The sequence below is a fragment of the Kogia breviceps genome, chromosome 1 (genome assembly GCF_026419965.1).
Source record: "Kogia breviceps isolate mKogBre1 chromosome 1, mKogBre1 haplotype 1, whole genome shotgun sequence".
Lineage (NCBI taxonomy): Eukaryota > Metazoa > Chordata > Mammalia > Artiodactyla > Physeteridae > Kogia > Kogia breviceps.
Window position 1 is genome coordinate 92097340 of NC_081310.1, and position 17628 is coordinate 92114967.

The 17628-nt window shown below is 35.9% G+C and overlaps 1 protein-coding gene across 1 annotated transcript in view; it reads right to left on the bottom strand.

Moving 5' to 3' along the window:
- SH2D1B (SH2 domain containing 1B) overlaps window positions 1-15855 on the bottom strand; it is a 28588-nt gene extending 12733 nt beyond the window's left edge. Inside the window, exon 1 of the mRNA XM_059037885.2 lies at window positions 15716-15855. Coding sequence (XP_058893868.1) covers window positions 15716-15849 — 134 coding nt within the window. The 5' untranslated portion in view covers window positions 15850-15855. The remainder of the gene's footprint in view (window positions 1-15715) is intronic.
- Window positions 15856-17628: the final 1773 nt, after the last annotated feature.

Here is a 17628-nt window from a genome sequence, read left to right on the forward strand (position 1 = left end):
TTTTGACAAATTTCAACACCAATTTATAATAAACACTCTCCAGAAAATGGGCATAGAGGGAACCTACCTCAACATCATAAAGGCCATATATGACAAACCCACAGCCAACATTGTTCTCAATGGTGAAAAAGAGAAATCATTTCCTCTAAGATCAGGAATATGACAAGATTGCTCACTCTCATTGCTATTATTCAACATAGTTTTAGAAGTTTTAGCCACAGCAATCAGAGTAGAAAAAGAAATAAAAGGAATCCAAATTGGAAAAGAAGAAGCAAAACTGTCCCTGTTTGCAGATGACATGATACTATACATAGAGAATCCTAAAGATGCTACCAGAAAACTACTAGAGCTAATCAATGAATTTGGTAAAGTAGCAGGAGACAAAATTAATTCACATAAATCTCTTGCATTCCTATACATTAACAACGAAAGATCAGAAAGAGAAATTAAGGAAACATTCCCATTTACTGTTGCAACAAAAAGAATAAAATACCTAGGAATAAACCTACCTAAGGAGACAAAAGACCTGTATGCAGAAAACTATAAGGCACTGATGAAAGAAATTAAAGATGATGCAAATGGAGAGATATACCATGTTCTTGGATTGGAAGAATTAACATTGTGAAAATGATGATACTAACCAAAGCAATCTACAGATTCAATGCAATCCCTGTCAAACTACCAATGGCATTTTTTCACAGAACTAGAACAAAAAATTTCACAATTTGTATGGAAACACCAAAGACCCTGAGTAGCCAAAGCAATCTTGGGAAAGAAAAATGGAGCTGGAGGAATCAGACTCCCTGACTTCAGACTATACTACAAAGCTACAGTAATCAAGATAGTATGGTACTGGCACAAAAATAAAAATATAGATCAATGGAACAGGATAGAAAGCCCAGAGGTAAAACCACACACATATGGTCACCTTTTCTTTGATAAAGGAGGCAAGAATATACAATGGAGAAAAGATAGCCTCTTCAATAATTTGTGCTGGGAATACTGGACAGCTACATGTAAAAGAATTAAATTAGAACATTCCCTAACATCATATACAAAAATAGACTCCAAATGGATTAAAGACCTAAATGTAAGGCCAGATACTATAAAACTCTTAGAGGAAAACATAGGCAGAACACTCTATGACATAAATCACAGCAAGATCCTTTTTGACCCACCTCCTAGAGAAATGGAAATAAAAACAAAAACAAACAAATGGGACCTAATGAAACTTAAAAGCTTTTGCACAGCAAAGGAAACCATAAACAAGATGAAAAGACATCCCTCAAAATGGGAGAAAATATTTTCAAATGAAGCAACTGACAAAGGATTAATCTCCAAAATATACAAGCAGCTCATGCAGCTCAATATCAAAAAGACAAACAACCCAATCCAAAAATGGGCAGAAGACCTAAATAGACATTTCTTCAAAGAAGATATACAGATTGCCAACAAACACATGAAAGGATGCTCAACATCACTAAACATTAGAGAGATGCAAATCGAAACTAATGAGGTATCACCTCACACAGGTCAGAATGGCCATCATCAAAAAATCTACAAATGATATATGCTGGAGAGGGTGTGGAGAAAAGGGAAACTTCTTACACTATTGATGGGAATGTAAATTGATACAGCCACTATGGAGAACAGTATGGAAGTTCCTTAAAAAACTACAAATAGAACTACCATATGACCCAGCAATCCCACTCCTGGGCATATACCCTGAAAAAACCATAATTCAAAAAGAGTCATATACCAAAATGTTCACTGATACACTATTTACAATAGCCAGGACATGGAAGCAACCTAAGTGTCCATTGACAGATGAATGGATAAAGTTGTGGCACATATATACAGTGGAGTATTACTCAGCCGTAAAAAGGAACGAAATTTAGTTATTTGTAGTGAGGTGGATGGACCTAGAGTCTGTCATACAGAGTGAAGTAAGTCAGAAAGAGAAAAACAAATACCGTATGCTAACACATAAGTATGGAATCTAAAAAAAAAGATGGTTCTGATGAACATAGGGGCAGGACAGGAATAAAGACGCGTACATAGAGAATGGACTTGAGGACACAGAGAACGGGAAAAGTAAGCTGGAACGAAGTGACAGAGTAGCATTTACATATATGCATTACCAAATGTAAAATAGATAGCTAGTGGGATGCAGTTGTATGCCACAGGGAGATCAGCTCGGTGCTTTGTGACCACCTAGAGGGGTGGGATAGGGCGGGTGGGATGGAGGCTCAAGAGGGAGGGGATATGGGGATATATGTATGCATATGGCTGGGGGATATATGTATGCATATGGCTGATTCACTTTGTTGTACAACAGAAACTAACATAGCATTGTGAAGCAATTATACTCCAATAAAGATGTATTAAAAAAAAAAGATAGTGAGGAACTGGCTCTGGAGTCAAGAAGACATTAATGGACTAAAATAGCCCAGAAACAGACCCATATATGTGTAAAAACTTGATATAGCACAGAGCTGGCATAGCAGATGAATGAGAAAGGGATAGACTGTTTTTTAAATGGTAATCGTAATGTTTTCATGTGTAAACAAATAAAATTGGATTCCTACTTCACACTCTAATTGAAGATCCAATTATGAAAAAACAAAACACTAAGCTTGGGAGAAATGTAAGTGACCGACTTAATGACCTTAAGTTAAGGAAGGAATTCTTAAATCACAAAAAGTACAAGCCAAAAGATAAGATTAATAAACTCACTATATTAAAATTAAAACTTCTATTTATCAAAATATACTATTAACAAAGTGAAGAAGTCCGCAAATTGGGAGAAGATAATTGCAACCCTAATATATTGATAAAATGGGAACATTAATGTACAATAAGAAAAGACAAGTACAATGGCCAGTAAACATATGAAAAGGTGCTTCACTTCACTAACAATCAGGGAAATAGAAATGAAACCACATTAGATATAATTTCATACCAGATTGGCAATGATGTAAGAGTTAACTAATTCAAAATATTGGCTGTGATTTGGAACTAAAAAAGGTTTTATATACTACTAATTGGGGTGTAATTAGATTCGAATATCTTGGAGAACAATTTGGCAAAATTTAGTAAAGTTGAAATGTGTATAATCCATGAGCCTAAGTGTCTACTCTTTCGGATTGGCACTACTGAAACAAAACTGACAATGCCAATATTTTATTACTTATTACAAAACAAAGATCAGTGAAACTATGTATTTATTACATTTAAATATACTTTGAAAATAAGTATATTATAAAGTACAAATAAAAGTGTAAATTAATGAAAAATACATATTTTCTAAGATGAACTATTATTAGATTAACTTAATCAAAATACAGTATTCAAAAATAACACATACTTTATAAAACTTACTAAATTATAATTAATAATGAAAGTTTAAAGTAAAATATCTTTTTAGTGCAAGTTTGAGATTAAAGATAAAAGAACAAGGGAGGGAGGGAGAGGGAGGAAGCCAGGAAGGGAGAGGTATCAGTGGTGTCATCACTGAGTTCTGACGGGTTTTGGTGCAAATTTTTCAATCTGTTGGAAAAGCTCTGTCTGTTTACACTAGTTGGGAAGTGCTAAAGATGTAATGGGCTAAGTAAATCTTTTCCTATGATTTGCTGATCTTCAACAAACATCTCTTGTTTTGCAACTTTGAAAAAAATCTATTATGAAGATTTTGGCTCTTTGTGGGAGCTGATATCTCTTTACTGAAAACAACCTACAGAGTTTGTTATTTAAGCCTTTAGTAATCACAGTGGTTAACTTTCTACATTCCAGGTGCTTACTGACTGTTCTGAAACAGCCTTTATCCAAACACAAAAGCAAAACAATTAAACAGATAAAAAGGGCCCATCACCAAGTATTTATTATTTTTGCCAACAACCTCACCTCTTTTGAAGTACACTATTTTGTGGTAAAGGCTATGTTTTAATTCTCTAATAATTCTCTTTTAGAGTGGTTTTACTTTTTTCAATATTCAAGAAAATTTTTAGATTTTTCAAAAAACAGACCTAAAATGAATATAGTCTTAAAATTTGTATACCTGATTTTTCCCCTGTGCTTTTAAGAGGATGGAATGGGGGATGGGGTGACTTCAGGCTAAATCTCATGGGGAGAGAAGAGGAATGATTGGTAGATGGGGTTTAATCGGTGTATGTATTCCTGTCTTAACAGGTCTCACTTAACCTCACTATCTACATACTGCAATACCACGATAACCAGCCACATGTCACCTCTGTCATTCAGGCTTTGCTCAAAGACTTGATGGAGAAAGGCAGCTGAATTGATTCAAGGCACCTAGTTCTTCAGGTAAGACACCCTGGGGTGGGGCATTCCATCAGGGGGAAAGGAGGGGAACCTTTGGAAAAAGTAGTCCATTACTATCAAAACATACTTATCATACCGAATTTTAATTATCCATTTCCTCATCTGTAGTTCATACTTGGGCCAGAATCATGTCTGCTTTGTTCACTCTAGCACCATTGCCAATCTTACAATACATTCTCAATAACTGTTTGCTGAGTTGCATTGAATTATAAATGATGTTGGTTCATTTCTGGGTCTGTTTCTATTGATTAACATTTCTCCTCATTATGGATTGTATTTCCTGCCTCTATTCATACTTGATAAATTTTGTTTTTGTTTGTTTTTGTTGTTTTTAGGCCGCACCATTCAACATGTGGGATCTTAGTTCCCCAACCAGGGATCGAACCCTTGCCCCCTGCATTGGGAGCATGGAGTCTTAACCACTGGACCATGAGGAAAGTCCCCATACCTGGTAAATTTTGATTGGATGCCAGAAGTAGCAAATTATCTTTATGCTGCTGGATATTCTCATTTTCCTATAAAGATTCTTGAACTTTTTTCTAGGGTACAGTTAAGCTACTTGGAAATAGTTCAATCTTTTGGAGACTTGTTTTAAATCTTTTTTAGGTGAGACAAGAGCAGCCTTTAGTTCAGAGCTAATTCTATCTCACTACTGAGTCAATATGCTTCTGATTATTCTAACTGAGGTCCATGAATTATAAAGTTTTCTACTCTGGTGAGAATACAAACTATTTCCAGACCACTGTGAGCTCCAAATATTGTTCCCTTGGTTTTTAGGGTGATTTTTTTTTTTTTTTAACCCAGCCTGGTTATTTACCTCATGTACATGAGCTATTCAACACTAAACTGAAGATTCAAGGAACCCCTCTGCAGACCCCAGGAGCTCTTTCTTAGTGTATCTTTTCTTCTGTGTTCTCACCCCCATAAACTCTAGGCACCTTGGCCTTCCTGGACTCCTAGCTCTATTTCATCAACTTAGGGAGACATAAGGCTCTACCCTGGTAGACAAAGACATTAATACAGTTGTTGTTATTATATCAGATGTTCAAGAATCTAGAGAAAAGAGAGCTTGCTAAGGAGAAACATGGATGATATTAAAGAAATACCCAAATTAAACTTCTAGAGATAAAAACTACATTGTATAAAATGAAGAATTCACTGGATGGGATTAGCAGCAAATTTCACATTGCAGAAGACAGAAATTAGTGAACTTGAAGACAAAGCAATAGAAACTATCCAAAATGAAAATCAGAGAGAAAAAAAGACTGAAAAAAATAAACAGAGAACTTGTGAAATGTGGAACAACTTTGGGTAGCCTAATATACCTGTAATTAAATTCCCTGAGTGAGCACAAACTATTTAAAGAAACAACAGACAAAAATTTTCTAAGTTTGATGAAAATTATAAACTCACATGTACAAAAACTTAAATGCACCCCAAACTCAAGAAACACAAAGAAAATTACACAAAGATACATCACAATCAAATTGCCTAAAACCAATGATAAAGAGAAAATCTCAAAAGCAATTGAAGAAAAAAAATACATACCTACAGAAGAACATATATAAGGACAGCAAATTTCTTATCAGAAAAGCTGCAAGTCAGGAGACAGTGGAACAAAATCTTAAGGGTATTGAAAGAAAAAAATTAACCTAGAAATCTATATCCAGGGAAAATCTTTCAAAAACTGAAGGTGAGAAGAAGACATTTTCAAATACGCAAAAGCTGAAATAATTTACACCAGTATATATGCACTACAGGAAATGTTACAGGAAGTCCTTTAGACAGACAGAAAATGGTACCAGGTGAAAATCTGAAACAATATTAATATTTCTCAACTAGGAGTGACTTTTGGCAATGTCTAGAGATATTTTTAGTCATCACAAGTTTCACAGGGCATTCCCCTCAGCAAAGAATTAGCTGGACCCAAATTTCAATAATGCCAAGGTTGAGAAACCCTGGTACATACAAAGGAAAGAAGCGTACCAGAAATAGTAATTATGTGGGTAAAGAAAAAAATATTTTTCTTATATTTAAAATCACTTTAAAAGATAATTGATTGCTAAAAGTAGAAGTAATAACAATCTACTGTAGGGGTAATAAAATATATAGAATAAAATGGATGACAATAAGAGCACAAAAGCTTGATTAGAGTGTGGGAGAAATGAAAGGATATTATTGTAAGGTTCTTGTATTATAGGTGAAGTGGTATAATATTACTCAAATATAGGTTATAATAAGTTAAACACGAATACTATAAATACTAAATAAACTACCAAAAAACAAAGAATTATAGGTAGCAAGCCTGCAAAAGAGATAATTTGGAAATAATTTAAATATTCAATCAATTCCAAAGTAGGCAGAAAGGGGAAAAGAAGAACAGATGGGACAAATAGAAAATAAATACCAAGACAGTAGATTTAAACAGTCATATTAATGATCACATTAAATACAAATGGCCTAATTATCCCTATTAAAGGGAAGTTATTGTCAGATTGGATAAAAAAGCAAGACTCAGGGGTATGATTCTTACAAGAGACCTGATATAAAAATGAAAACACAACTAGATTAAAAGTCAGTTTATGGGGAAAGTATATACTATTAACACTAATAAAAAGAAAGCTAGCAATATCAGCTCAGAGCAATGACTATAACCAGGAATAAATAAGAGGGGTTTTCAAAAAGTTAAAGGGGTCAATTAATCAAGAGGATATAACAATTCTAAATGTTTATGCACCTAAATGTTTTTTTCAAAATACATAAAGCATACATGTTTTTCCCAAAAAGATATACAAATGGCCAACAGGTACTTTAAAAGGAACTCAATATCTCTAATCATCAGGGAAACTGAAATCAGAATCACAATGAGATGTCACCTCACATGTGTTAGAATGGCTATCATCAAAAAGACAAGAGATATCAAGTATAGGTGAGGATGTGGAGAGAAGAGAACCCTTGTGCACTGTTGGTGGAAATGTAAATTGGTGCAACCACTATGGAAAACAGTATGGAGGTTCCTCAAAAAAGTAAAAATTATGATCCAGTAATCCCACTTCTGAGTATACAGTCAAAGGGAATGAAAACAAGATATCAAAGAGATATCTGTACTCCATGTTCATTGCAACATTACTCACAAAAGCCAAGATAAGGAAGCAACCCAAGTGCCCATCAACTGAAGAATGGATAAAGAAGATGCAGTATATATAAACAATAGAATATTATTCAACCATGCTAGACGGAGAAAGATAAATGCTGCATGGTATCACTTACATGTGGAATCTAGAAAATTTAATCTGTTGATTAACAGACAAGAAACAAAAATTCATACTACCATTTCAGTTGATGCAGAAAAAATCTTTCAGCCCTACTGGGAACAGGAGGGCTAAAGATGTAGTTAGTGGGAAAAGATTGAATAGTTTTACCCCAAGCTCAGAAAATGACAAGGATTTTTGCACTCATCACTTCTATTCTACATTGTTTTGGAAGTCTTAGCTAGTGCAACAAGGCAAGAAAAAAATGGAACAGAAAAATTGGCATGGAAGAAATAAAACCATATTTAATTGCAGATGGCATGTAGAAAATCATACAGAGATTCTACAAAAAAAGCCACTGGGCCAATAAGTGAGTTTAGCAAGGTTTCATGTATCTTTTTTTGTGTGTGTGTGTGGTATGTGGGCCTCTCACTGTTGTGGCCTCTCCCGTTGCAGAGCACAGGCTCCGGACACACAGGCTCAGCAGCCATGGCTCACGGGCCTAGCCGCTCCGCGGCATGTGGGATCTTCCCGGACTGGGGCACGAACCCGTGTCCCCTGCATCAGCAGGCGGACTCTCAACCACTGCGCCACCAGGGAAGCCCTAGCAAGGTTTCATGATACAAGTTCAGTATATGAAAATCAACTGTGTTTCCATTCACTTGCATTGAACAAGTAGAAAGTGAAAATAAAATAATTTAAAATTTTAAATCATTAAAATCTGATATCATTTAAAATAACATCAAGTGTATGAAATCTTCGGGATAAATTTGACAAAAGATGTACAAGACCTGTTCCAAAACATTTCTGAGACAAATTTTAAAAGATATGAATGAATGAAGAGATTAAACTATGTTCATGGATCAGAAGAATTAATATTACCATGTTAGTTCTCCCCAGATTGATCTCTAGATTCATGCAATCTCAATCTAAATGTCATCAGTCTGTGTGTGTGTTGGTGGGGGAGGGTAGTTGAAAAGCTGAATCTAAAATATGTATGGAAATGTAAAGGGCCTAACATAGCCAAAATAACCCTGAAAAAGTTGGGTGATTTAAACCATCTTATTTCAAGATTTATTATAAAGTGATAGTAATCAACACAATACAGAATTTGCATAAAGACAAAAAAAAAGATCCATGGTGAGAGCTTAGAAATAGATCCAAACTTATATAGTCAACAGTTTTTGTTTTTATTTTTTACAAAGGCACCAAAGTAATTTATTGGGGTAAAGGATAGTCTGTTCAGCAAATGAGCTGGAACAAATAGGTGACCATATTTAATAAAACACCAACCCCAACCTTACCCCAGATTGCAAAAATTAAATCAGAATAGGTTACACTAAATGTGAAAGTTAAAAGCATACAACTCTAAAAGAAAACAAGGAGAAAATCTTTGTGAATTGTATTAGGCAAGGGTTTATTATATACAACACTGAAATCACAATTCATAAAAGAAAAACATGATAAATTTGACTTCATCAAAATCAAGAACTTCTGTTCTTTGAAATATACTGCTAAGATGATGAAAAAACAGTTACAAGTCAATACAGAATGTTTTAAGACTTTTAACTTCTGGCTTTCTCACTGGTATTGATTGGAGTGTGCATCCATATAACCTTTTGTTGTACTAATTTGTCAATGTGTGTAAAAATGTTAAAATGTTTAGAATATTATCCTGAGGAGAGAGTTGGGCAAACTCTCAAAGATGTAAGCACAAAAATGTTAATCTTCTCAAATTACATTGGGTCCATTGGACCAAATTGGAAATAACCTAAATGTATAGTTATGTATAAATTATGATATATGCAATGAATAAAAGAGTAAGCAATCATGAAAGGATGATGTGTATTGGCTTTCTTTGAAGTGGAAAGATACCCATTATACACTGAAAAAAAGGATTGCAGATGATCATATATATAATGAACCATTTATGTACATATATAATATTTGCTTATACATGCATATGCATAGAGAACAGTCTGGAGAGATTAGAAAAGGTGATTTCTGAGTGATGAGACTGAGATAATTTCTGCTCTCTTTTTTATACCTTTCTCAACATTTGATTTTTCTAAAACAACAAAAAAGTTTGAGTTTTTTTTTTCTTTCTGAACTCAAGTCTTTCCAAAGATCTCAGAATCTGAGAGCTGGAAATGACTCAGGTTCTCTCTCATTCACTCTTCCTGTTGTTTCCTCCTCAGTGAGGACCTGCCTTAAGTCAGGGCTTGGGTTCTTCTCATCTGCAGCCTTCCTATATATGACTACAGAAAATCCCTCCTTTGCCTTCATAACTGCAGGTGAATTCCTTGCATCTCCGAATATCTATTCCATTTTGACTCTGCTGATTATAAAACCAGACCCAGTTCCAACTTCTAACACTCACAATGTCGCCTACACAGTGTTTTGCACATTAGTGTTTTCACACTCTATAAGGCTGTGAGATCAAGTAACATTTCCTGTCCATGGTTACCACATACATAGCTTTCTGGTCAGTGCTATATGCTGCTAGGCCAACTCTCCTCTGTGACTTCCTTCCATTATTTCTAACCTTCTCCATAATATCTTCATTTAGATGTGTGAAAGCATGAAAGTTGGCATATTGCCATTCTAACACAGCAAAGAAGAAAGGGTAGCTCATTTCTAGGAAGCAGAATGCAAATTCTACATATTAGGATCTATTGCCAAGCCCTCAAGTCCCCTGCTTGGGCACTTTATAACACAGTTCCAAGGGTACCACCTTGAACACATTTCAGTGGAACTGGGGACATTGCTAAGAGAGGGAACATAACAACATATTAACAGTTTGACCTCGGACACTTTAGTTAATAAGAAGCTCCATTTCTTTTCCCACAAAATAGGGATGTATCACCTATGGAAGATGGCTTTGCAAAAGATAAATGAGATAATTGATGTAACATGCTTAGCACAATTTTTGACTCATAGAAAGCACCTTTGTAGTGGCTTTTGCTGCACAGATGTAGAAAAACAGTCTAATGCTTGTGTTGTAGATAATTTTGGCTTTGATTACTTAGGGTTGTATACTGGAATATGAATTGCTTTATGTGATCTTCTCAGAGGAATCTTTCCTGTACTCAAGCTAAAGAAGACTCCCTGTAATACTCTGTTTTGTTTTCACTGTATTGTTTCCTCTCACTGGAATGTCATTTCACAAAGGCAGGACTAGTGCCTGTACTATCACTGTTTCACCAATGCATAGGAACATGCCTGGAACACAATAGGCACTCAGTGTGTGCTTGTTGAATGAACGAATGAAGGTTCTAGTCATCCTCCAAGTCCAAGCTCCCATGTAGGCTCTCTACTCCTTGATGAATGAATCACTCCTTGCCCTCAGTCATCAGTTATCACACACGTCACAGTGTCCTTTTACTTCTTTATTTTCCCCACTAGACTCTGAGCTGTGTTGAAGGCATCAACTGAGTGTCTACCATAGTGCTTGACATGGGAGACTTTAAATAACTGTTGAACAACTGAATGGTCTATCTGATCTTTGTGATAACAAAATTTCACAAGAATTATGAAAAAGGCCATTTTGATGGGGACCATTTGATCTGAGCCTTAAGCCTGAGGGTGCCTGAAATTTTGTTTGCCTTTTAGTGACGTGGGCAGGGAAGAGGGTGAGCCCTGATCAAGTGCAGGTGTTTAACAAATATGTATTTCTGCCTCTCCATTTGATTACTTATTATTATTTGTATTACGTTTCTCAGTGAATTTTGCTTTGAATGAATATATAAGCTAGGATGATGTATCACAGAGCAGTTGAGCATAAATGTCAATTTTTAAAGAGAATCCCAGTGTTGACTACCTACCCTGAAACCTCGACCAAGGCATCTCCTGTCTCTATCACATCTCTTGCAACTTCTTCTAATCTCCATTCTCACTGCTTGCCCCACTGTATCTAGCTCCTCACCATCTCCCATCTAGAGACACAGCAATCTGTATTGCCATCATAATCTGCCAGCTTCAGTACACTCTCCTTATTAGACTGGAGTTCCTAAAATTCAGCGCCACATTTCCCTGCTTAGAAACCATCCATGTTTCCCCATTAGCTACAGAATCATTCTTTTAAGACCCCATAATATTACCCCAAACTGACTTTTCCAAAAGTTGGTTCCAAACTACCTTTCCAGAACCCTGTACGATTCTTATGTGTTTTAAAATATCCTATTTCTAGACCTATGTTCCTGCCTTTTCCCCAACCTACAATGCTTTCCATCCTATTTCTGTGTAACCAAATCTTATCCACTCTTTTAAATCCCAGCGCAAATACCACCTCCTCTAAGAAGGCTTTCCTGCTCATCTCCTCTGTCCTTGAATTTGTATAACATTGTCTTACCCTTATTTTATTTATTTACATGTTGAAAAAAATTGCAAGTCCCCTATTGGAATCTCCTTACAATCTCCCCAGGCCTTAGCACAGTGTTTGAATAGATAGTAGGGATTCAGTACATTTTTATAAACATTTTTTTAAATTACCAAAGTAATACATGCACGTAAGCATTTAAACAGTGTGAAAAAGTTATCAAATAAAAAGAATAAATCCACAACCTTTTTTTCCTATTTATTCCTCCTAAATTTCCCAGCCGTAACCACTATTATAAGTTTCTTATATAACTTTCAAAAATTGTTTATGAATATACAGGGATATCAGCATACTTTTTTTTTTTTACACAGATGGGATCATACTTTGCATCTTGCCTTTTTCACACAACAACAGATCTTGGAGTTTTTTTCATACCATATATGGATTTACTCAATCTTGTTAATGTCAGTTTGCACATACTTATGCAGTAATAACTATAAGATACATTTTTATTAATGAAATTTTGGGTCAAAGGTTATACCTGTGCATTTTATGTTTTGACCACATTTCTATCCAAAGAGGCTGTATTATCATGTGCAAGCACTTCTGCTTCCCAGCAGTTGAATTTCCTCTGGGTTATTTTCATATTTTTAATTCTAAACCCTTGAAGAGGTAAAAATGGTATCACATTATCTTTTATTATTATTTTTTTAATAAATAAATGTATTTATTTATTTATGGCTCAGTTAGGTCTTTGCTGCTGTGTGCAGGCTTTCTCTAGTTGTGATGAGCGGGAGCTACTTTTTGTCGCTGTGAGCAGGCTTCTCATTGTCGTGGCTTCTCTTGTTGCGGAGCACGGGCTCTAGGTGCCAGGCTTCAGTATTTGTGGCACTTGGGCTCCGTAGTTGTGGCTTGTGGGCTCTAGGAGCACAGGCTCAGTAGTTAAGGTGCACGGACTTAGTTGCTGTGCAGCATGTGGGATCTTCCCAGACCAGGACTCGAACCGTGGTCTCCTGCATTGGCAGGTGGATTCTTAACCACTGCGCCACCAGGGAAGCCCACATTATTCTTTAAATTTGTGTTTTTTTAGTTATGAGTGAGATCTAGCATTTTTTCTTATCTTTCTTTTTCACATTCCATTTCAGAGAATCTCCTCCTCTTGCATTTTACCTAGTTTTCTATTGTTTTTTAAAAGCTTCATTATATGTTAATGAAGTTTTGATTTTTTCTGTTGGTTTGTCAATAAGTTCTTTTTTAACAACAGTTTTTTGTTATAATGGTCATATTTAGCAATATTTTCTTGGTTTCTGTGTTTTATATCTTGTTAGGAAGTCTTTCTCAATTCCAGGAATATTTTTTAATAGTTCACGTTTTCTTCTAGTACACACGATTTCATTTAGAAAAATAAGTTCTGTATTAGAATCAATTTGAATTAATTTTACTTCAAGAAGTAAGAAAGGGATTCAGGTTTATTTTTTTCTAAGTGACCAGTCAGGTGTCCCAACACAATTATCACTCATCTTTTCCTCATTGATTTGAAATGCTCTTTTATGCATATGCTAAATTCCATACGTATTTGGCTTTATTTCTACCAGATTCTATATTCGATTCCATTGATCTCTCAGTACTAAACTCTTTTAATTACTGTAGTAGTTACTGTAGTTTTATAATGTATTTTAATATTTGGTACAACTAGTCCCCCTTTTTTAATAAAAAGTTTTCTGGCTCTCTGACAGGTTCCTTGTGTTTCATTTCCCACCTGGATAAACTTTACTATCTCTGAAGAAAAAAATTTTTAATTCTGTTGATTTTTCACTGAAAATATACTGAATTTGTGATTAATTATGGTGAACTGATGTGCTTTCAAACTGAATCCTTCTCTTCACTGAAGTCTTCTAGTAAGCTCCCCATTAGCTATCTAATTTTGCACATTTCATATTACATTTATTCCTAGGTATTATTAATTTTTTGCTGATGTAAATGAGATGTGTTATTATATTTACTTACTGTTTATTGTTTCTGTATGAAAAAGCTATTTAATTTTTAGATTTTAATAATATAAGCAGATATCCTTATTGAATTTTCTTAGTTTTTAGTAATTTTTCTTTTCAGTTAAATCTATATTTCACAGGTATAAAGTCATGTCAACTGCAAATAATAATAATTTTGCATCTTCCTTTTCAATTTTTACATGTATTTCCTTTGACTAATTACACTTGCTAACATCTCCCAGAAAATGTTACATAGTAGCGCTTATAATGAACATCTTTGGCTCATTCATGATTTGGGGGGTAATTCTTCTAGTGCTTCATCTGGCCTTTGTTTAAGGAAGCATCTCTCTAGCTCTACATGGTTAAGAGTATGTAAGTGTGTGCATTCATATGCACACATGAGTGTGTGTTTAATTGAGGGGTTGACGCTGAATTTTATCTAATACCTTTTAAGCAAATTTGAATCAGCTATGCTGTTTGTAACCTCTGACTTATTAATATGTAATTAAACTAATAATTTTCCTATCAGGGAACCATCCTTGATTTCTTGGATTGGACCATACTTGAGCATAGTATATTTTCTCCATTAATGTTTTACTGGCTTCCATTTTGTTAGTAGTTTATTGAAAATTGATAGTAAATGAACTTAAAATTGGTCTGTAGTTTTCTTGTGTCTGTCTTTTTTTTTGAAAAAAAAAGTTTTACCTTCATACATAGAAACTGAAAAAAATCAGTAAGAAGACAAACAACTCAAGCTAAAAATGGGTAAAGGATATGATTATGCAATTCTCAAAAGAGGAATTAACAATGGCTACAAATATATGAAAACACCCTCAACATCACCTGTGACTTGAAAATTCAAACTGCTAACACCTTAAGGCTGCCTTTCTTATATCTGTCTTCCCGGTATCATATAGAGAAATAAATATATCCCTGCCTATTCTGTTAGTAACGACAATCTCTTTTGTCCTTATAGCTCCCGAATTCCAAGAAGCCCTGAAGCGCATCCATGGAGATACTTGGGTTTTAATTTCTGTAACAGGTAAAGAAAAATTTCAGTGGTCTCCACAAAGACAAGAATCCTTAAAGACAGTAGATTTCCCCTGATATCTGTTAAGGATTGCTTTCTAAACTGGGCTAAACAAGTTCCTTCAGTAGTGTAGCTCTGATGCTCTGGCTTGGACCTGCATACTGAACTCAGCCTCTTTGGAACCACCAGATGAATTGCAACACAAGCAAGTTTTTTGAGAAATCCCAGGTCTCTGTTTCTTCATCTATAAAATGGTGGCTTGTCTTTATAGACTATAAGCATGATGAAAGGAGATGATGTACGCTGAAGCCTTTTACAAATCCAACGAAATTTGAAATATTATTAGTATTTTAAGAATCACAAGTGGAGCCAGCAGAATCCATGTAAAAAGTTGGCCTCTCAGATACAAATTTTATAAAGGGCACCTAGTCTTTTCCATACCAAATAAATCAACCTCTATAGGAGAGGACCTTTGTCACATGGCTTCCTTTTCTGCCTCCCCACTCCGTTCCCACATCTCCTGCACTCCTCTCCTCACCATCCCCACTTCTGCCGCCCCACAGAGTCTGCTCATTGCTTGTATGGCATTTGCACCAGGGAGAAAAGGGCAGGTGGAAGAGCTTGGACAGACACATTCCTTCCATCCCCTCCTGGCAGTGTCTAGCTATTTCTCATTCTGCTCATTGGGGCTGCGAAGTCAGTGAAGTAGAATTTCTCTTCTACTTGGTTATCAGTCCTACATTTAGCATAAGGTTCCAAATGTGTGGAAGATGAGGCTACTCACGAGACACAGAGGCACAGGACTCTGGGCATAGACTCACTGTCTCTTAACAGAAAGTTGCCGTCCACCCCTTCCTTGAGCAGCAAGGTCTCACAGTCGTGCTTGGACAGAGGGCCGTGGTAATAAGGCAGATCCATGGTGAGCCCTCTCGTATCCCAAGTTCAGGGACAACTCTGAGGAGAGAAGAGGAAGCAGTTGGCCTAATGGAGCCTGTGGAAATGGCCTCTTCCTTCTCTGGCTAGTGGGTGGTGGTGAGATGAGGTTACTTGTGGGACTCAAGTAGTTTCACAAGATTCAGGAAATGTGAGAGGTGGGGTGATGAAGTGACCAAGACTTTTCAGCCTGTAAATAGACCAAGTATGACTCATAGAAGTGGGTTAAAGTGCATTGGGGTACACACTGGAATCAACGATGTTCATGGCTCGAGCTCGATGCCAAAGACAAGCTCCCCAGAACTGGGTTGCAGACTTGTATGTCACCCTAAATCACCAATTTTTACCTTCTCTGGCTCATGGCATCCCTTCCAGGGATCACATCACTGCTTTTGGCTGAAATGGATGCCCATTTTCTGCTGAAGCTGCCTATGATTATGCTACGCTTTGCTCAAAACAGGTGCTCACAAACCGTTCAGATGCTGAATGAATCCAAATATGTCCAGACACAATGGAACAATTGAGAAGGTAGGACACGTCTATGGGTCATATGACAAGAGAAATGTAAGACAGCAATGGGAATAGAAAACAACTGGATGCTGTGGGGGAGGATGGCTGGCGGGGAATATCCCCTGGCTAAGGCTCCTAGCCACTGGTGAGCAAAGGCCATTTTTAACATCCTCAAGCATCGTGCCTTTTGGGGAAGGAGCTGGTGCATGTGAGAGGGATATCTGGATATGCAAAATTAGTGCAGGGATACCTCTCCAGGTGGAAGAAAAGAATATATTAGGCTTGGGTTTGAAGAGTCTCAGGTCCTTTGAAGTTTCTATCCTGCAGGACAGCAGTGATGACCAAGAAAAGTCTATCTAGCCAGGGACACTTAGCCCCCTTTAGACAACCTGGTGTTGATGAGAAAAATCTCTTTTTTTCTGCTGAACCTTTTCTACCTTGGTCAACTGATATGCTTGGAAAAGATGGTTTCTGTTATCTGAGAATCAGAATTAGTCTTAAGAGTAATTTCTAAGGCCTTTTTTCCCTAGCTTTGTTGAGACATAATTGACATATAACATTGTGTAAGTTTAAGGTGTGCAACGTGTTAATTTGGTACATTGCAAATGATAACTACCATAGCATTAGCTAATACTGCCATCTTGTCACATGCTTACCATTTCTTTACTGTTGTGAGGACATATAAGATCTACTTTGTATCAACTTTCAAGTATATAATACAGTATTATCAATATTAATTGTAATCACCATGCTGTACATCCGATTCCCAAAACTTATTCATCATATAACTGGAAGTTTGTACCCTTTGACCAATATTGCCTCATTTCCTCCAAGGCTTTTTGAGCAACTAAATCATCCTACATAGTATTGTTTTGTGTTCAAATAAATCTTTATTTACAAAAAGAGACACGGGCAAGATTTGATCGCCAGCTATAGTTTGTCAATCCTAGATTTAGAGTAGTAAAATTTTTAACTGAGTACATGACTGCCTAGCTAAAGGCTGTTTTCCCTAGCCTGCCTTGTAGCTACCTGTGACCATGTGACTAAATTTAGTGTCAATATAGATTAGCATCCTACATAGTATTACTTAATTAGCTATTAATTAATTAATTTCAGAGAGAAGCCATGTAAACATATCTATAATCCAATGTTTTAAATTGAATTACGTTTACTTAACTTTAATAATTACCATCATTCAATGTCAATTAGTATGAACTATATGTAAATTTATCTCCCTATTCACCTGCCTTATCC